This window comes from Schistocerca gregaria, chromosome 1, assembly GCF_023897955.1.
Source record: "Schistocerca gregaria isolate iqSchGreg1 chromosome 1, iqSchGreg1.2, whole genome shotgun sequence".
NCBI lineage: Eukaryota > Metazoa > Arthropoda > Insecta > Orthoptera > Acrididae > Schistocerca > Schistocerca gregaria.
Window position 1 is genome coordinate 220,402,167 of NC_064920.1, and position 22,000 is coordinate 220,424,166.

Here is a 22,000-nt window from a genome sequence, read left to right on the forward strand (position 1 = left end):
ACAAAATACTAGCTTTAAAAATGTGCAAAAAATATGTGACAGAAAATATTTAGTAGATAATTATACTATATTCAATAATAACAGTTTCCAGTTTAAAAATGTAACAGTGCCAAGAATGGCAGAAATTTTGAATGAAATATTTTTCAGATGTTTGTACCCTTCTTGCAACTATGAAGGAAAAAATTTTTGTTGTCTATGACACAATTAACACAAAAATTCTCTTATAATTTCATATACACAATTTTGTTTCCACTTATAAAACTAAGTACTTTCTTTATGATCACGAATTCAGCCATAAAATATGTTCTGAAAGTTCCTTTGTTATTTTTTGTTACTTCAAATTTACTTACAAAAAGGTAATATGCTTATCAGAAAATGGTTGACAGTGACAAAATTAATGGTAATAGAAGAGTAATAACTATAGACGTGGCTCTATGGAAAATTTTCTGTCATTGATGAAAAGCTGTTTCCAGGTGATGAGGTACTGTGATGTTTCAAAGAATGTCGTATTCATAATATTCTGGCACTGTGTCGAGATACTGCAGGTGTCCCTATATTTATATTTGAAGGGTGATTGTCCCCTCCACTTGGTGTGGGCACTAGGGTGCTGTTTAGCCTCCAAGGAAAGAACCGATGCATCAATCCAGGAAGGAGACAAGAGAATCACTTTTTTACCCTCTAGGGGACCACTCTCAGGAAAAATATTGAGGCCACATTGAAAATGAGATATCAGAACCATTTCGAGCTGTTGCCAAAGACACAAGATAGTATTGGCTCTGCAAAAGACCCACTAAAGCTTCAAGTGCCAGGGAAACCCTGTGAGAAATAAATTATGTGCCTACATCTGGAATACAGAGAAATCAGCACTGGCAGAGATTAAGGACGCCTATACACTAACCTAAATGATGCATTGTTAGTAATTCTAGAAATATGTCCACTGGGGTTAGAAATCTGGAATAGGAGAGAACTTTATTGGTTAAAGTAAGGCAGTTAAATGGAAATCTGGAAGATACTTGGAACTGAGGCCAACACGAGAAAGTTACTACAAGATCACATGTTACAGCTGTGGAAAATTGTGTTGGACTTTTTAGGTACAAAAGCAGATGCCAGACTCAGATTCATAGGAAGAATCTTAAGGAAATGTAATTCATCCATGAAGAAAGTAGCTTACATGGCGCTTGTTCAACCCATTCTTGAGTAAATTTCATCTATCTGGGATCCTTGCTAGATAGGACTGATAGAAGAGAGAGAGAGAAGATCCAATGAAGAGCGGCATGTTTCATCACAGGATCATTTAGTTTGCACAGGAGCATTACGGAGATGCTCAACAAAGTCCATTGGCAGACATTAAAAGAGATGTGTTGTGCATCACAGAGAGATTTACTATCGAAATTTCAAAAGAGCTCTTTCTGGGAAGAGTAGAACCACATGTTAGTTCCCCATATGTATGTCTTGCATAATGACCATGAGGAGAAAATTCGAGAAATTTGAGCCAATACAGGGGCTTACCAACAATCATTCTTCCCAGGCACTATTCGAGAATGGAACAGGGTTGGAGAGCTCGGTTATTGGTACAAAATGTACCCTCTGCCATACACCATTAGATGGCTTGCACAGTATGATGTAGATGTGTATGTAGTGTCAAAATGCCTTTGGAAGTAGTGACCTCTTCATAATAATAGCCTATATAAAGGTATGGTTGGTTCACCATGAGCACTAGAATGTGCTATACCAGTCCCAACCCAGTGTTGGCTCAATATGGGGCTCCAAAAATGAAAACAGGAAGTGAATATCTGTTCCTGATGGCTACTGACAAGGGAAACTCTCCATCACAACCCCCTTAGATTTAGTAATAAAATGGCCCGGTGAATAGTTCGTCAAAAACTGGACGCAGACCAAGCATGAAAACAGGAAGAAGGTGCACTGAACTGTGAGGGGGAAAAAAAAAAAAAAGAAAGAAAAAAGAAAAAAAAAAGAAAAAACAGAAACAGTGAATAACCCAAGCTCAAGATGTGCAACATCAAGTGAACTGTGAGAACTATGGCATTGTGGTTGTGTGGTCATGGTATTGAACTGCAAAGCAAGACACCTGTATTCAGATCTCCATTGTGTCGCATAATTTTTTTTTTTTACAAAATTATGAACTGTCTGTCTGCTCATTGACATGTCTGTTCTTCTTCAGTTGTCTTGGTAATTGTCATACTGTACACTGGTTGTAGAATATGAATCACGTGGTAAGAAAGTATTACCATCGCAAGTGAATGTGATGAATAATGAGAGCAGGTAAGATGCCACATAGACCTCTCAAAGAAATGAAAACAACAAATAAACAGGTGTGAACTACATCACAAGAAAGGAATCCAAGAGTCAAAACATCCAAAACAGAATGCAAGAGTCATAACATGTGGTACTTGTGTAGAACAAATAGGAAGTACTGATGTCTCAAGGTCTCTTCCTTACACCTTGCTGTTGCAAACAGACTTTACACCATGACACAGATACAAATTTGAATATAGTGAATGGACACGTGAATGACCAGACATTTCATGATTCTGGGAAAAAATAAATGAAGCACAAGGGATATTTGAATACAGATCTCCCTCTTTGCAGTCCAACATTGTGGCCACAAAACTGCAGTACCATGGTTCTTGCAATTCACTTGATGTTGCACAGCTTGAGCTTGGACTGCTCACTGTTACTATTTTGCTTCTTTTTTCACAGTTCAGTACACCTTCCTGTTTCCATGTTTGACATGTGTTCAGTTTTTGATGGGCTATCCACTGGGCCTTCTTACCACTAAATCTGAGGGGAAAATGATGGGGAGTTTCCCTTGTCAGCTTAATGGAACATACACAGTGTGTATTGAGTATCTCAGGAATTCACATCTTTAAACAAAGCAAACTCATCCCAAGACGCAGAATTGGAGGTTCTGCAAGTTGTGACATTCCTGCAGAGCTTGTGGATAATGTTCTGCTGTGTTTTAATGGAATATGTTTGCCGTTCATGTATTATTCAGCACAGTTTGCTAGTTAGGCCAATAGCTGTACCAGCAGAAACATTCTAGCTATATTACCTCAGTAACTTACTGGATGTTCAGCTTCATTTGAAATGATGAAGCCCTTAATATCTGGGTTCATTACATGATGTTACAAACCATGTCACTGTGTCTTTTTTTTATCATTTTTAGACCCTAGCACAATTATTGGTATTTGAGTAATTTGTTATTACATACAAAGCTTTCTCAGTTTTATAAAGATGGGTTTGTGTGAACTGTAAAGTAAAGTCCACACATGATAAATTACAGACAAAGAAATTTTGAGGAGAGGCAGAAAAGAGAAAGAACAGCATAATAAAGTAGCACAACCATAGAGAATGACTGAGGATGTACGGAAGTCTAAATGATCGGAGAGGAGTAATTGAGTGAAGAGGAACATCAAATGTCGACTTTTGCAGCAGATACCACTAATGAAAAGTTCTTGGGTTTCCAGTCAGATGAAAATGTTGAAATATCATGATATTTTGAAGAGTGTCACACTCATCAGCTTCTCGTGAAGTTTATTTATTTATTTTTTCTTCACAATTACAGCGTATTATTTAGGAAGCTAATGTAGGCCATACATTTACATTTTTGTGGATAGTAATATATGTATGAATTAATTACTCCTTTGAAGAACCTTTTGTTTCGTTTATGTTTATTTATTACAGTGCTTCTATGTTGTTCATGTTTGTCCCCATTGCCGGATTTGCCCTCGTGCTATCCGCGTCAACAGCCATTATCTGCGGCATTTCTTGGGCATATGTTATCAGTGTTTCCATTGTGACTAGCAATGCCATGAATCCCTGTAACATCTTACAATCCACACATCCATGATCAGTTGCACCAACCCAACATAAATTCTATAAAAATAATTTCATTCAGAGGTCGCCATCTGTAAAATATCTCATCTAGCCAGAATGGCAACATGCCATCAAGTGACTGAATGTTCCGTGAAATTTTCCTTGGCTTCCCTCGATACTGCAGCTGATCCTTAGTGCCTGATGGCCATTACCTGCTGTGTCTTTGTAGAGTGCACAGTCCCACAATTTGTGTTCTGGAATGCCTACACTGTTGCAAGCACAAATACCATTGATCTGTCTCTTGATTTTGCACAGAAACAGCATACAGGCCTTTATCGGTCAGGTAGTGTATCAGTTCACTTGACAGCTGAAGAAAGCTCATTTTTAGTCTCTCTCTTATGTTAGGGAGAAATTTGAATGTTCTCCTTTTTAGGTACAGGAATGTGGAAAACCACATTCAGGTCCTTGTGTCCTGGAAGAGGGTGCTTAAATGTTTAATGTGCTTGAGTATCCAGGTAGGTGAGAACAGGTCTTCACCCCTCTCCCCCTTGGCCTTAGTATTTGGAAGGAGTAAGGAGACCATATGGCATAAGGAAGTATGTCTGCAGAAAATGAGAGACAGTTATTCAGTTAAGAAGGAAATGTTTGATTTGTGGAACCACAAGAGCAATTATTACAAAAAATTGTGGTTGGACATTACCCCTTCCTTCAGAATGTCTTCCAAGAAATAAAAGTTGTTAAGAGTGGGATTTTTGACAGATAAAGGAAGAGGGCCTCCATAGTGACACAGCAAGAAGAGAACCATAAAAAAAGGAAGATGTATTATTAAAGTTGTCCACCATACATCAATCATTTGCCACTCTGTGCATCACCTGACTGTCTCCATTTTGACACACCTGGATAAAATTTCAGATCTTATGCACAACATGTACCTGCAATAAATATGATAAGTATTGAGCAGCAAATGTACCAAATTCTGTACAAGAGCCACTCAGTAAATCCTACCCTGATAATGAACCTGAATGAGTATCAAGTTTGCATATCTAGTCTGCATTAAATCTGTATCTGTTTAACAGCCTCCATTTTTCTATATTTTGGGTCTTGCAATTAGAAATATAAATATCTGTAATATTTTGTAAATAAGTAACTGAAACCATTTTTGTCACCCCAATGAAGAATTTATATCAGATTTAAAATGAATGAAGTAAGAAGTATACCATTAAGAATTTCAGTTGCTTAAATTTTGTTATGAAGATTTTTTTTTAAAATGAAAGACACTTTAGTAGGATACAATTTCTATGACACAAGAATTCAATTCTCTCTCTCTTTCTCTCTCTCTCTCTCTCTCTTTCTCTCTCTCTCATGCATACACACACACACACACACACACACACACACACACACACACACACACACACACACACACACACACACAAGTAATAAGTGTTCGCATCGATCCTAAAGAGATTTCATTTTGAATACATATACAAGTTGATTGATTTTGCTCACTTTGGTCATGTTTCATGATTGCCGTGCACTACAAGTATAGCAGAAGATGTTCTTATCTCTATGGCTCTATTGTAGCTGTTTACTGCTAATCTTATTGGATCTTGGCCAAAACTGTTCTATTTGGATAGCTGAGGAACATTTCATCATTGCATTGATAGTGTTTAGGTAAGATCCATTTATGTAGCAAAAAATTTACTTTGCTGTGGTGAGGATTAGTATTTCAGGGTATGAGGACAACTAATCATAACAGTTTTGAGGTAAATGAGGTGGTACAGATGGGAAGCCCACAAATGGTTATATGTAGCTCCAGAAACAGAAATTACAACAACAAGGCCAGACATAAGCTAATAACACCAACAACATTATACCTTAATTTTGGGAATGCTGGCCCACACCAAACAAGGCCTCTGTTGGTGAAAGTACTGAATATTATTGATTGTATAAATGAGCAAACACAGGCAGTTATATGAAAGTGTTTCAGACACAGATATGCAGCGCTAAAGAAATGGAAAGAGATTTAAAGACACTGAAAAAGTAAATTTGATGCAAGGCATTAGTCATCTGTTTATTCAGGTTGTTCAACTAAATGGCTAATGTATTGTTGCTAATGTATGACCGATATTGGAATAACCACACTAAACCTTTTTTCTGTGAGCTGGAAATTACTGCTGAACAAAAGGAATCATGTAACAAGTGAAAACGCTTGTAGTGCAATAAAAAATTAGACTGGGATGAAACTATGTGGTTCACGGTAGCATGTAAAGATTCCATCATGTAAGTTCATGCAACTTCTATGGAGATCCTTTGAATGTATTAGGGCACATGCATTAGCCCAAACAGATGCATGTGGGTAATTCCATGGCAATGTCAGTGCATGAGCTTTCAGTAGTGGTGTGACATCAAAATAGTGACATGACAGCATACCTCAGAACCCATGTTTCTGCATGGTACAGCAAACCCTGACTGTCAAATGCTGATTGAGAAGGCAACTTCATTAGACACTGTAAGCTCTGAGTGAGATCGAGGAAACAAGAACATTGATAGTGTATGGAAAGTGGTCATGACAATTTTGGAAAACACATCCGGGATAGGATAATGTAAAACTTAGGAGACTAAATAGTTTTACAATTTGTAACCTGACACTCTTTGAAAGCAGATCAGTATGTTGCAAGGTGTACAGTATGAGGAACCTGAATATTTCAAGTGAAGTGTGATAATGGCCTTGAGTAAGTCTCAATTTTGCATGGGCAATATGTATACACTCCATCATTTTTCAGACATGCACCTGGAACATAAACACTTACTCTTGTCTGAAAACTTCACAACTATATTCAAGACAAACTGGTGACTGAGTTCTAGTTTCCAAGCAAAGCCCATTTCCGCACTAATACACCAAAGCCATGTGATTCGAAGTTGTGCCACAGACTAAACTGTGTATGTGGCATTTTATTCCACAGTATATCTTTGATTCACATGGTTTAGGTTTATCACTGCACAAAAGGCACACCTGGACATGTAGAACTCAACCACTGTCTTACATTGAAGATGCTGTAAGGTTTATTGCAAAATAAAGTGTTGGTGTTCTGGTTGCATGCTTAAAAATGATGGAATTTTATATCAGTTGGGAAAATTTCAAGAATCAAATATGTATGTATGTAGCTTGTTTTGTTTATCTTTATTGCATCTTTCTCTTTTCATTTTACATTTTGAGGCCTGTGTTTCTGAGGTCCAAAAATAAAATTACCTATAACTTTTTGTAAATAAATTATTTGAAGTACTGGTATATAAAGTAACAACTGTTCCTACATTACTCTACAGAAGTGCAAATGTTTCATCAGCTGAACTCCTGCAGCTGATGAAGAAATTAATAGAATAAAAATCCACTTCAGTTGTCAGTAATTTCATATTTATTACACAACCAGTTTCAAACTTAAAGCTTCATCTTCAAGTGCCATTAAATAATTATGGAAACGTAAATGGGTGTCAGTTGTGACATTCAGCCATGAGGGATCACACTTATGCCAATGGGACCAGCAATCTGGGCACCGGTCTCAACAGCCAACATGAGAATGTAATATACACTCCTGGAAATGGAAAAAAGAACACATTGACACCGGTGTGTCAGACCCACCATACTTGCTCCGGACACTGCGAGAGGGCTGTACAAGCAATGATCACATGCACGGCACAGCGGACACACCAGGAACCGCGGTGTTGGCCGTCGAATGGCGCTAGCTGCGCAGCATTTGTGCACCGCCGCCGTCAGTGTCAGCCAGTTTGCCGTGGCATACGGAGCTCCATCGCAGTCTTTAACACTGGTAGCATGCCGCGACAGGGTGGACGTGAACCGTATGTGCAGTTGACGGACTTTGAGCGAGGGCGTATAGTGGGCATGCGGGAGGCTGGGTGGACGTACCGCCGAATTGCACAACATGTGGGGCGTGAGGTCTCCACAGTACATCGATGTTGTCGCCAGTGGTCGGCGGAAGGTGCACATACCCGTCGACCTGGGACCGGAGCGCAGCGACGCACGTATGCACGCCAAGACCGTAGGATCCTACGCAGTGCCGTAGGGGACCGCACCGCCACTTCCCAGCAAATTAGGGACACTGTTGCTCCTGGGGTATAGGCGAGGACCATTCGCAACCGTCTCCATGAAGCTGGGCTACGGTCCCGCACACCGTTAGGCCGTCTTACGCTCACGCCCCAACATCGTGCAGCCCACCTCCAGTGGTGTCGCGACAGGCATGAATGGAGGGCGAATGGAGACGTGTCGTCTTCAGCGATGAGAGTCGCTTCTGCCTTGGTGCCAATGATGGTCGTATGCGTGTTTGGCGCCGTGCAGGTGAGCGCCACAATCAGGACTGCATACGACCGAGGCACACAGGGCCTACACCCGGCATCATGGTGTGGGGAGCGATCTACTACAGTGGCCGTACACCTCTGGTGATCGTCGAGGGGACACTGAATAGTGCTCGGTACATCCAAACTGTCATCGAACCCATCATTCTACCATTCCTTGACCGGCAAGGGAACTTGCTGTTCCAACAGGACAATGCACGTCCACATGTATCCCCTGCCACCCAACGTGCTCTAGAAGGTGTAAGTCAACTACCCTGGTCAGCAAGATCTCCGGATCTGTCCCCCATTGAGCATGTTTGGGACTGGATGAAGCGTCGTCTCACGCGGTCTGCACGTCCAGCACGAACGCTGGTCCAACTGAGGCGCCAGGTGGAAATGGCATGGCAAGCCATTCTGCAGGACTACATCCAGCATCTCTACGTTCGTCTCCATGGGAGAATAGCAGCCTGCATTGCTGCAAAAGGTGGATATACACTGTACTAGTGCCGACATTGTGCATGCTCTGTTGCCTGTGTCTATGTGCCTGTGGTTCTGTCAGTGTGATCATGTGATGTATCTGACCCCAGGAATGTGTCAATAAAGTTTCCCCTTCCTGGGACAATGAATTCACCGTGTTCTTATTTCAATTTCCAGGAGTGTATAAGAAATTATTGGCAACTGAAGCAGATTTTTGTTCTATTAATCTACCAGAAATGTGTCATGGGTCATTTGCAAAGAACAAGAAAATACAACCCAAGTAGTTTAAATGAGATTTCTTAATGGTGGGAAAAATTGTACCTGAGTAGGTAGATTAAGAAAAGTGACATCAGGATGCAATTAAATATACTTAACATAAGAAACCAAATTGAAGATGACAGAAGAAAATGGAGTGAACATTTTGACATAATGAGCAGTGATAGATTACTTTTCAAAGTAAGAAATTATAATCGGGTAAGCTGAGAATTCTGGGAAGACAAAGGAAAAGACGGGAACTACAATAGACAAAGGCCAAATATATAAAGTGCAGAAGAAGAAGAAGAATTTGAAGCCCTTCTTCATGCCAACTGAGAATTTCTGTGTCATTTTACACAATGTATTGTAGTTAATATTCTTCTTTGTTAAAAGAAGAAAGAAAGCAGCTGTACTAATTATGATGATCATAAATTTATGTAATGTAGCTGGAGTGATAAAAAATCTACTCACCAAATGGCACCAGGAGAACTCAGATATGAAGGTATAGTAATTTGCAAGCTTTCAGAGCCAGTGGCTCCTTCTTCAGGCAGAAGGGTTGAAGGGAAATGAAGAAGGGCGAAGGAAAAGGGATAGTGAGGTTTAGTCATTTTTCTTCACCCCCTCTTCCTTTCCCTTCAATGATTCTGCCTGAAGAAGGTGTCAGTAGCCCTGAAAGCTTGCAAATTTCTGTACCTTTATATGTGTATTCTCCTGCCACCACTTAGTGAATAGATTTTTTATGTATCCAATTACATTATATTTTGTTCAAAAATTGATTATTTTTGTTGATATAAATAAATTGTAAGCTATGTAATTCTTTGTAGTGTGGTGTATGTTTTCTTTTCTCGACTTTCGACAGTTTTAATTTTGAATAAAATTTCAATATCACTTACTGCGACCAAATGTGATTTCAGGTGAAAGTCCTTTGAACAGTTTGGGAATGAAGATAAGTGATGCTGCTGTAAGTATGCCACCTGCTGTCAATGCTCCTAGATTGACATCAACAAGGCCCAAACCTGGTTGTTGGTGACCTCCCACAGGTATTGAGAGAAATGGTATAGCAAACCCAAGCTCCACCTGTGAGACAAACAATTATTAAATCACCACAACAGTACATTTTGTAAGGTATTACATCATATTTTCAAGGTAAAATACATATTTTATGGTCTACTACATTAATAAAAGATGGAGTGTTTTACATGTTACAAAATATTACTGAGCTATAGTTTAAAGACTTTATATTTAGCTACAGTTTTAAGACTTTTAAACTTAGCTTCCTTGTGCAAAAGTATTTAACAACACTTGTAACAACACAATTTAATTTTTTACCTTTGTTGATGCCTTTGTGCTTGGCCTAGTGACTATGCTTGTTCCATCTGATAACAACTGTTAAGTATGCCTCATGATGTCAGCTGATAGTGTGCGCTGTGACTAATGTGTTGAGAAATGAATGAATAGGGTAGCACTAGCCTTTTACATTATGAAATAATGTGTGTAGTTATTTGTGGTAAGAAGTAAACAGATCAGCAGTACTCTTTCACATCATTAAATAATGTGTGGAAACAGTGCAGACCGATGTTGGGAAACGAATGAATAGAGTAACAAGAGCTTCTACAATATGAAACAACTTCTTCTAAAAATGTATGAACAAAACTGTATTGTTGACTAGGGGTAAAACAGACAAGATTGCACTGTTTTTGATACATAGGTCCTATATTTGGATAGATGTGAGCTTTAATCCTAACTGGCCATCCTGCTTTAAGTTTTTATAGTTTCCCTAAAAAATGCCAAGATGGTTACTACTAAGTTCCCAGTCAACTACTAGTCCTGTTCTTGCCAAATTAGATCTGTAAATACACCCTAATAAAAAAAAAGAAAACAAGAAAAGATGCACCATGAATGAATTGTTCGAATGGGACAGAAATTGGTAGATGTGATGTACATGTGCATACAAACAGGTGATTACAGTTTCACTAAAACTGGATGATTTATTCAAGAGAAAGAGCTTCACAAATTAAGCAAGTCAATAGTGGATTGGTCCACCTCTGGCCCTCATGCAAACAGTTGTTCGGCTTGACATTGATTGGCAGAGTTGTTGGGTGTCTTCCTCAGGAATATCATGCCAGATTCTGTCTAACTGGTGTGTTACATCATCAAGATACCAAGCTGGTTAGAGGGCCCTGCCTATAATGCTCCAAATGTTCTCAACTGGGGAGACATCTTGTGACCTTCTGACTAGCCCATCACTCCTGGTTGTCCACCCATACAATGGGTGAGTCAGGTTGGTATCCCACTGGTGTCTGGGGCATCTCCTGACTTATCTTCAGCCTGCAGGTTCACCTACTGGAGTAGAGTTGACTTTAGTGATGAGTTCTGCTTCAAACTGAGTCCTGATGATCAAAGATGTGTCTGGAAACATGATGGATTACCGGACTGCCAGCCACCATATGGCCAGACAACCAAGAGTGATGGTCTTAGGTGCCTTTTCACCATTTCTTCTCATAGCAGCAGCCCTTTGGTTGTCATCCACAGAATCCTTATAGCACAGCAATATGTCAGTGACATTATGTGCCCCATTTTGTTGCCCTTCATGGCAAGCCATCCTGGGCTTACATTTCAGCAAGATAATGTCCACCCATGCATGGTGCGAGTTTCTACTGCTTGTGTCCATGCTTGCCAAGCCATACATTGGCCAGAAAGTTTGCCAGATCACAGTTTATGTAACTCTTTCTTCTGGATAAGTTATACATTTTTCTTGAAATTGTAATCATTTGTTTGTCTGTACTGTGCATCACATATACTGATTTCTGTCCCATTCAGATAATTCCTCCATGGTGCATTATATAAATCAGTTCCGTTTTTTTCTCTTCATAACCTTAAGTGCAAGGATGTGTCCAATATTCTTGTTAAAATGTTCCATGGATGAGCTGCTGCTGTTACTATTACTACTACTACTACTTCTTCTATTCCTGTTGCTGCTACTACTAAATTTAACATAGAGCAAAAACATCAATGAGTCCATTATCAAAGCTTGCAAAGTGCACATTGTAATTTCTAAATGTAAAACATACTACATCAGTAAGTCGAATACTTGAACAGCTTAACTTTCTCAAACCTCTTTCTTAAGCAAGAGGTGACCCTAGAATGAAATGAACCATGTATTTCACAAAAGCATAATGTCTTCAGAAGAATGTCATGACTGACACAACTAGATTCTTTTTTGGGTTAGAGATATTTTACTGTCTAAATTTTTATTGTGTTCTCAATGAATAGTCCAACTTTAATCAAAACTACACCGCAGAACGAAGAGTTAGAATGTAACAGACAGTGGACTGATTTATGTTAATTAACCTTACTGACAAAATAATTGAAAAGATTTTTCTTTTGCACACTTTTACTCTGTACTGTCATATACCATAATCTTCTGGAGCCATGTACTTAAGGCAAAAAAAGGATCTATTCTGCAGAAACATGTAGTAAAAATATTCCATGTAATTGATAATCAAATATCTCTCAGTAGTCTCCTCAGAGAGCTTGACATTCTTGCACTTGAGTGTCAACACATTTTCTGCCTGTTGGAAATTGTAGTGAATAACAAGAGTGAATGTAAGATGAAATGTGAAATTTAAAACCACAATACTAGAAGGAAAAAAGTTCCCATATAGTCTATATGCATTCCTGCTGCAAATTCAGTGTATAGTTTTATTTTTTTAGTGTAATCTATAAGAGGCTATCAGTAGATGATAACAGCCAGGAAACTGGAGACTGCCAGATCCTGGTAAATAAAGCCAATCCCCCTACAATTTATCAGAACTTTAGGACATTGTGTCACAATTTGTTGTTAGTATCCTTCACAGGAGTTGTGTGGATGGCTGATTCTGCCTGTTAATGTGTAATTTGACTCATACATTGCCCCTGAATGTTCTTCTTCATAATGGGGTTAATGGAAAATTATGTGTGAATATATTAATCATAATTATTACTATTGCCATAAGCTGGTAGGTTAACAAAACATTGTTTGACATGCTATTAAACAACAAACAAATGAAAACAATTACACAGATGTGCTGCCTATCATGGTTTTAGAGACCATAGCTTGCCCTTCTGTCACATGATAACCTGTGAATTATGGATAAAGGGCAAAATGCAGCTTCTATATTCCCGAATTTCTGAAAAGTACTTGACATGATACCCCACTGTATTAATGAAGGTATGAGCATTTGGATAGGTTCCCAGATATGTGAATGGCTCAAAGACTTCTTAAGTAATAGGACCCAGAATATTGTCCTCGATGGTGAGTGTTCATCAGAGACAAGGGTATTGACAGGAGTGTCTCAGGGAAATGTGATAGACCACTATTGTTTTCTATGTTCATAAATGGCCGACAGGGTGGGCAGCAATCTGCAGTTATTTGCTTATGAAGCTGTGGTGTATGGGAAGGTGTTGAAGGTGAGTGAGTGTAGGATGATACAAGATGACTTAGATAAAATTTCTAGTTGGTATGATGAATGGCAGCTGCCTCTATATGTAAAAAAAATGTAAATTAATACAGATGAATAGGAAAAACAAACCCTTAATGTTCTGGTATAGCATTGTACTGTCCTGCTTGGCACAGTCATGTCATTTAAATATCTGGTCATTACACAGTAAAGTGAAATTAAATGGAATGAACATGTGAGGATTGTGGTACATAAGGCGAGTGATCGACTTCAGTTTATTGGGAGAATTTTAGAAAAGTGTAGTTCATCTGTAAAGGAGATTGTATATAGGTTGCTAGGGTGACGTATTCTTGAGTACTGCTTGATGCTTTAGGATGTACATCAGGTCAGGTTAAAGGAAGACACTGAAGTAACTCAGAAGCAGGTTGCTAGATTTGTTACTAGTTGGTTTGAATAACACACAAGTGGTATGGAGATGCTTCGGGAACTCAAATGGAAATTCCTGAACAGAACACTACTGAGAAAATTTAGGGAACTGGCATTTGAAGCTGTCTGCAAAATGATTCTACTGCTGCCAATATACATTTTGCGTAAGGATGCTGGAGATAAGATATGAGAAATTAGGGCTTATGCAGAAGTATATAGACAGTTGTTTTCCCCTTGTTCTTTCTCCAAGCAGAACAAGATAGGAAACAACTGCTAGTAGTACAGGGTACCCTCCACCATGTACCATATGATGGCTTGTGAAGCATTTATGTAGATGTAGAGGTATATGCAGATAGTCATATAGGAAAAGGCTGCTAGATTTGTTACCAGTAGGTTCAAACAACAGACAAGTATTATGAAAATGCTTCGAAATCTCAAATGGGAAGGACCATGAAATAAGATATGAGAAACTGGGACTTGTACAGGGGCATATAGACAGTCGTTTTTCTCTCATACTATCTACATCTAAATCATACTCCGCAAGCCACCTAATGGTGTGTGGCAGAGGATACTTTCGGTACCTCTATCTGATCCCTCCAACCTTTTTCCACTCACGAATAGTGTGTGGGAGGAATGATTGTTGGTAAGCCTCTGTATTGGCTCTACTTTCTCGAATTTTCTCCTCGTGGTCAATATGGGAGATGTATGCAGGGGGAAGTAATATGTTGTCCAACTCTTCCTGAAAAGTGCTGCTCCAAAATTTCAATAGTAAATCTCTCAATGATGCACAACACCTTGCCAACGTCTGCCAATGGAGCTTGTTTATCACCTCCATAACTCTCTATCTCCTCTATCGGTCCTGCCTGATAGGGATCCCATATAGATGAACGATACTCAAGAACTGGGTGAACAAGTGCCTTATAAGCCACTTCTTTCATGGATGAGTTACATTTACTTAAGATGCTTCCAATGAATCTGAGTCTGATATCTGCTCTTCCCACTATCTGTTTTATATGGTCATTCCACTTAAGGCCACTCTGGATAGTTATGCCAGGATATTTTACAGTAGATGCTGTTTCCAGCTGTTTGTCATCAATAATGTAGCTGTACAGTATTGGATTTCTTTTCCTATGTATGCGCAATATGTTACATTTATTTACGTTCTTGGTCAACTGCCAGAGTCTGCACCATTCATTAATTCTCTCCAGGTCATTCTGCAAATTCTTACTATCTTCTGGTGTTGCTACTTTGGTATAAACAACTGTATCATCTACAAATAGCCTTAAAGAGTGTCTGACACTTTCTACTAGATCATTTTATATATTTTAAACAGCAAGAGTCCTATCATGCTTCCCTGTGGTACTCTGGATATTACCTATATATCTGTTGATTTTGTTCCATTAAGAGTGACGTGTTGAGTTCTATCTGCAAGAAAGTCTTGAACCCAATCGCGGGGTCCGCTCTTATACTCCGTAAGCTTGTATTTTTTTCATTAAACAGCAATGTGCAATGGTGTCAAACGCCTTACTGAAATCAAGGAACATGGCATTAACCTGAGCGCCATTGTTCACTGCGCTGTGGATCTCATGGAGGAACAGCGCAAGCTGAGTTTCTCAGGATCTGGATCTCATGCAGGAACAGAGCAAGCAGAGTTTCTCATGATCTGGATCTCATGGAGGAACAGAGTGAGCTGAGTTTCTAAGGATCTCTGTTTGCAGAATCCATGTAGATTTTTATAGAGGAGATGTTCATTTTCCAAAAATGTCATAATTCTTGAGCAATAAACATGTTCCACAATTCTGCAAGAGATTGATGTCAACAATATAGGTCTATAATTGTATGAATCAGTCTTACACCCTTTCTTGAAAATGGGAATGACCTGCGCTTTTTTCAAGTTGTTAGGTACCTTTTGTTACTCAAGCAATCTATGATAAATTACTGCTAGAAGGGGACCAAGTTCTTTTGCATAATCTTTACAGAATCTTGTAGGTATCTCATCTGGCCCTGAAGCCTTTCTACTACTGAGCAATTGTAGCTGCTTTTCAGTTCTGCAAACAGTAATCTCAATATCTGCCATTTTGATGTTTGCATGACAATTGAAAGGAGAAACAGTGTTATGATCTTCCACAATGAAACAACTTCAGAAGACTGAATTCAGTATTTTCACTGTTATCTTCCCTTTCGGTGCCAGTGTTGTCACTGAGAGAATGAAATGATGATTTTGACTCACTTAATTGATTTAACATACGTCCAAAATCTTGTAGGGTTTTTGATCAGCTCGATTGACAATGTCTTACTTTCAAAATCATTGAACACTTCTCTCATTGCTCTCCATACGATCATTTTCACTTCGTTCAGCTTTTGTTTGTCAGCTAGGTTTTTACTTCTCTTGAATCTGAGATGAAGTGCCCTTTGTTTATGTAGTGCTTTTCTAATATGGCTATTAAAACATGGTGGATCTTTCTATTCTATTCTATTTGCAAGTGGAATAGGAAAGGAAATGAATAGTAGTGGCACAAGGAACACTCCACCATGCACCATACAGTGGCTTGTAGATTATGTGTATAGATGAAGATAGAAGAAGAAATAAGGAAAGAATTGACTTGACATAAATCATCAAGTAAAATTGTGATCGACTTGCTGAGGTAGACACTGGATCCACAATATCCGCAATATCTTATTGGACAGGGAGTACAAATAGTATACAAAAAGGTCAGTGAGATTAGCTTTAGGGATTTGTTTGGCTCTTTGGGGATAATCACAACAGTGACAAAGAATCTGAACTGGCAGGCAATAAAAGAAAGACCTCTTTCAAATGAGAAACTAGAAGTTGAATACAGCCTCTTACAACTGCTTCAGTAGGGGGCATGAGGATGAGCTCAGATGTACATGAATTCCTACTCCTCTTCCATTACTGAGATGGCAAAAACTCTTACTGCATGAAGCAATAATGAGCATCCTTTGAAATTTACCTTACAGTTATTTGTCTTTCAGTGAGCAGTGGTTAGACACTGGCCTTGTATTCAGGAGGATGGAAATTCAAATGACCATCCTGCCATTCAGATGTAGTTATTCTGTGATTTCCCTAAATCAGTTAAGGAAATTGCAGGTAAGCTTCCTCTCAAGTGACTGGATAGTTTCCTTCTGTGTCTTTCCCTAGACTGAGCTTCTGCTCCACCTCTAATTTCCTCATCAGCTATGGAATATTAAACCCCACTTTTTCTTGCTTCCTTTTATTTGCAGGTAAAAAGTGCTCCTTTCAGAATCACTGACGAAATATTTACTAATAACAGCTGGAATAAGAAACTGCCTGTTGACACAAAACATTTAACTGAGACTCCCCAGTTATTAGGCAACTCGTTAAAGGTACATCCTATTAGCAACACCGCTGACAAAGTGTCTGAGACTGCAGATTCTACTTACTAAAATTTTTATTTTTATTACAAATTAATACAGTAATGGGGAAAGTAATAGCTTCTTGAAAATAAGGCATTTACTGTAGTGACCCACATAGATTCCACCCACGAGATAATGGTGTGTAGTTGTAAAGCACACCACAGACGTCAGCAGATTCCACATGCAGTCTACTGGCCAGCATACAGCTTATAGAATTGTGCCCAACCAGTCTTGCTCTCGGTTACGCGTTGACATTCTGCTTAGTATTATCGGATTAGTAGTGTAGGCACTCTGCGGCAAAGTGCCTCCTTGTAACAGATTGTTTCTAGACAAAATAAAGCATTGAGTCCATAATTTTTTGCACATTATTGTGGTTAGAATACATTGGCAATGAGTATGATCATATTTTCATGTGTTTTCCATTGTGCAGTTGCTTTTCATATCTCGTTGTGACATGGAGTCTCTGCTACAAGTGTTTGTGGAACAACAGAAGGATCTCATCACAGTCATGCAACAGGCTTAGCTGGAGTTGCTCTCTAAACATTTGGCTGTGGCTCTGTTTCCTCTTATGTCCCCTCCTTTTGACAAGGCAGTGGAAGATTGGGAAGCATATGAACACCACCTATGGTAACATTTCCATGCCTTCCATGTTACAGATACAGAGGTATGTCATGCACTGTTTTTGTCATGGATTTCTCATGCCTTGTATCAGGTATTGTAGGTTGAATTCTACTAAAGCAAGAAGCAGCCACATTAGTATTTTTGTGCCTGGGCTGAGACCCTCCATGGCTTTAATTGCAAGCTTTTAGTCAAGGTTTCGGCACTCTCGCAACAGCTGCACCTGGAAGTAGACACCAGCATGCCAGTTTCCCTGCTTAATACCCAAACATAATCAGGCTCAGCTCTCCACTGCTGTCATCAGTAAACAGATGCCTCTGGGAATATGGTAAACAGCAAATCCCCTTGCTTGTCCAATTCACGGCTGAAATTACCTATAGATCAGTGATCCAGCCTATCACCTTTACTATAATCCACACTGCTATTCAGAAAACCTTTTCTGGTTCAATGCCTTTCAGGCTTTTGCTTTTCAGTCATGGACTTTTCATTCATCTTTGCAGAAGGCCTAGGGTGCACCACAGATTTTCAAGACCACATACCCTTGAATCAGTCAACTCATCCTAGATTTTTTCACGCTAGGCAAATTTCGATAGCCCTACTCTCTCAAGTCAAGGTAGAGTTGGATGGGTCACCTCTCTAGGATAGTGGTTCCCTTTTCCTCTAGAAAATGGGTCACACCCCTTGTCATTGTGAAGAACCCCTGTGGTAAATTGCAACTTTCACTGCAGAGGGTTAATTCTCCTCCAGACTTGATCTTTCTAAAGTGTATCACCAGCTATCTCTGTATTAGGAGTCCAGGTGTATCATGAGCTTAATAAGTCCTTTGGCCTGTATCAGTAACAATGGTTGATTTTTTGTGTGGCATGTGCGCCCTCCCCTACCTCTGAAATCTGGAACAGGTCATGTCCATTATTGTGCACTGTTTCAACAACCTATATGACATTTTCATTACTGTGTATACTGCAAGTGACCGCTTGCACAGTCTCGGGGACCCTTTTCAAAAAATCCAGGATGTGGATCTGCATCACAATCTGTTGAAGTCCAGATTTTTCCAACTGTTTCTTCTGTATCTGAGCCTCATCATCTCACAGCAGGGTATCAGGCCCACGGAGAGTCTCATCAGGCCATTACAGATCTGCAGGCTTTTCTGGGTAAAATTGCCAATTACCAGTGGTTCATTCCCAGGGCATGCCCCATTGCATATCCTCTACACCTCCGTCTCTGCAAGAGTGGTTCCTTTTGTCTGGTCTCTGTCGTGCAGCCAGGCCTTCACCATGCTGAAAGGATGCCTGAGGTTTGTGTCATGTCTAGCTACTTTTGATCCTGACAAACCATTGGATTTGGCTATTACAGCTTGGAGCAGCCACTGGCATTTGCATCAAAACTCTCAGTTCAGCACACGTCCACTACTCTCTGATCGAAAAGAAGGCTCTTGCCATTGTGTACACGGTCACCAAATTTCACAGGTTTGTGTATGGCACCAAATTCCAACTTATTACTGACCATAAGTCATTAATTTCATAATGTAGTCCATCAGCCTGGGTCCCCATTGAGGTGACCCACATCTCGCAGTGGTAGACCTTGTTCCTCTCCAAGTACTACTATGACATTCATTTTCACTCCACTAGGTGCAATGCTAATGCAGATGCCTTACCCTGGCTACCTTCTGGCCCAGACCCCAAGTCTTACTGAGAGGAGCTCATGGGTTTTCATTTGACTATCACCTCCCACTAGTGGTAAATGGGTTTCTGATCACTAGTGTCCAAATTGTCAAGGCAACAGTGCCCAGCCCCATCCCCAAGTAGTTAACCTTGTCTGTAGTGTGGTTGGTCCCGTTGTCCTTTGGGCTGCACTTCTGATCTGCCTCATAACTGCTATGTCTTGCGCCATCATCTCTCAGTCTTAGATGGGGTCCTTCTCCTCTCCATGGATGACACAGCTCCCAGGGTAGTTAGTCCTGGAAGTCTGCAGCAGGAGGTTTTACACCTGTTACATGAGGGTCACCAGGGTGCTACCTGCACCAAAGCCTTGGCTCACAGACATGTGTACTGGCCCAACATTGACAGGGTGCTGGAGCACTTGGTTGCTGTGTGTCCCCAGTGTGCTAATCAACAAGGCTTCATTCTCCTTGTGGCCTCCAGCAACTCAGCCCTGCTAATGCATCTATGTGGGTATTGTAGGTCTGTTTCTGAATGTTTTTTGGCTGATTATCATTGAGTGTTTTCCATACGTGGTCCGGTGCTCCTCTGGCACTACCAGAGTCACTATTCAGGCTCTCCCAAAATATTTTTCGTGGAAGCTCTTCCAGTTTCTCTTGTTTCTAACAACATACCCCAGTTCCTGCCTAAGGCATTTTTTTGATTTCTATGTGCAGTTAGAAATTCCCCATGTTCACTCTTCTCCCTTTCGCTCCCAGTCTAATGGGGAAGCCGAGTTCATGGTTCACACCTTTAAGGCTCAGATGAAAAAATACGTGCAGGATGTCCCCATCAAGAAGGCATTGCAATTCTTTCTGACAGCCTATTGGATGACTCATATTGGTTACCGTAGAACTGCCGAGATTCCCCATGGGCGTCAGTCATGGATGCTGCTCCACTTCATCCATCCACAATCTGGCCACTGTTATGTTCTACTGCACTGAGTTTTCCACCAGGAACAGCAGTCTTGGTGCGTGGTTTTGGTTGGCACTCGTGCTGGTTACTGGCAGTCATTATGCATGAGAACGGCTACCACGTTTACATCTTCCAGACTGGAGACTGGGAGGCCTGGCGCCATTGACATCAGGTCTGTGTCTGGCTGGACACTCCCACCCTGTCCCAGCCATACCACCACTTTTGCTGGTGCCATGGTCACCAGATGCTGCCTATCCACATCAGTGCCTCCACCCAATGATGCTATGGCTTCACAGCCTCTGGCAGCAGTTTTGGTGGCCGTCCAGTTCACTGGACATAAATCTCATTGTTTCAGTGTCTCCTGCACGGCCTCAACCAGCAGTGGAGTAACATCTGCTTTCCACACTGCCACCAATTGTCGCCAGAGACCCCTGTTTTGGCTGCCCCTCACTGGTCCTGTTGTCTCTTGCTCTGATGGAAGGGTGCTGGAGGCCTTTCACCTGTATGCTAAGGTGTCTAGTGACTGGGAATTTCTCTCCTCTCTCTCCTCCAAGATCTCCATGAATGTGGACACTGTCTCCACATTGCAGCTATACACACCTTCCCCAGGGTATCACAAAAGCCCCCCCTCTAGCAGGGAAGGGTGTTGTGATCCACATAACTTCCACACGCGAGATCTGGGCATGCAGTTGTAAGGTACAACACAGAAGTTGGTGGATGCTAGAACTGTCATAGACCACCACTCATGGATGCATGCACAGCCTGTCTACCACGCACTCTACTGGTCAGTCAACAGCTTATAGAGTCGGGCTCAGGCAGCCTTGCTCTCAGTTATTTGTTGACTTTCTGACTAGTGTTATTGGACTAGTTGTGTAGCCACCCTGTGGAAAGTGTCTTCTTGCACCAAGTTGTTTCTAGATGTAATAAAGTGTTGTGTCCTTCATAGTCTGTGGGTACTTGTGGTTCGAATATTTACTATGTTTAGAATAAGATATTCACTTCTAGCTCTTTTAACTGTAAAAAAGATCAATTTCAGTTCTCTGTTATATCATAGGCAGATCCACATCATCACTCTTCAATAGTTGGTAAAATATAAAACGAGTTTGTGGTGCCTGTTTTAATTAACCGCAGTATGGTATTTTTTGAGTAGGTTCACATCAGTGATGATCCCCTTTTCTTTTATTGGGAGTCTATGGAACACGGATGGACATGCGATGTGCATGTGTGTGTGTATGTGTGTGTGTGTGTGTGTGTGTGTGTGTGTGTGTGTGTGTGAAAAATGTGATGTGAAGGGAATGAAAGATTAATATTTTACATTTATAAATTTTCTATAAATAAAAACTATTGACTTCCTAAAATCTGTCTTGTCCATGGACAAACAAATTAGGTCAAATTCTATTGATAATATGAGGGAAAAACTTTATCCCAACTTCTTTACTCCATACTCTGATTTTCACACCAACCAAAATTACCTTTTTAGTCACCTTATGACAGGTGTGATTTGAATGTATGAGCTTGAGGAAGTTTATTTGTTCTGCTGTGTCTGTCTAAGTGAGTATTTACACATTTCTCATTAATTCTTTAAAATTC

At 40.2% G+C, this 22,000-nt stretch overlaps 1 protein-coding gene across 1 annotated transcript in view; it reads right to left on the reverse strand.

The window, feature by feature from the left end:
- The window catches only part of LOC126337802 (uncharacterized), an 86,693-nt gene that overhangs the window by 22,965 nt on the left and 41,728 nt on the right, over positions 1-22,000 (reverse strand). Inside the window, exon 4 of the mRNA XM_050001499.1 lies at positions 9,813-9,996. Within this exon, the coding sequence (XP_049857456.1) occupies positions 9,813-9,996 (184 nt within the window). The remainder of the gene's footprint in view (positions 1-9,812; positions 9,997-22,000) is intronic.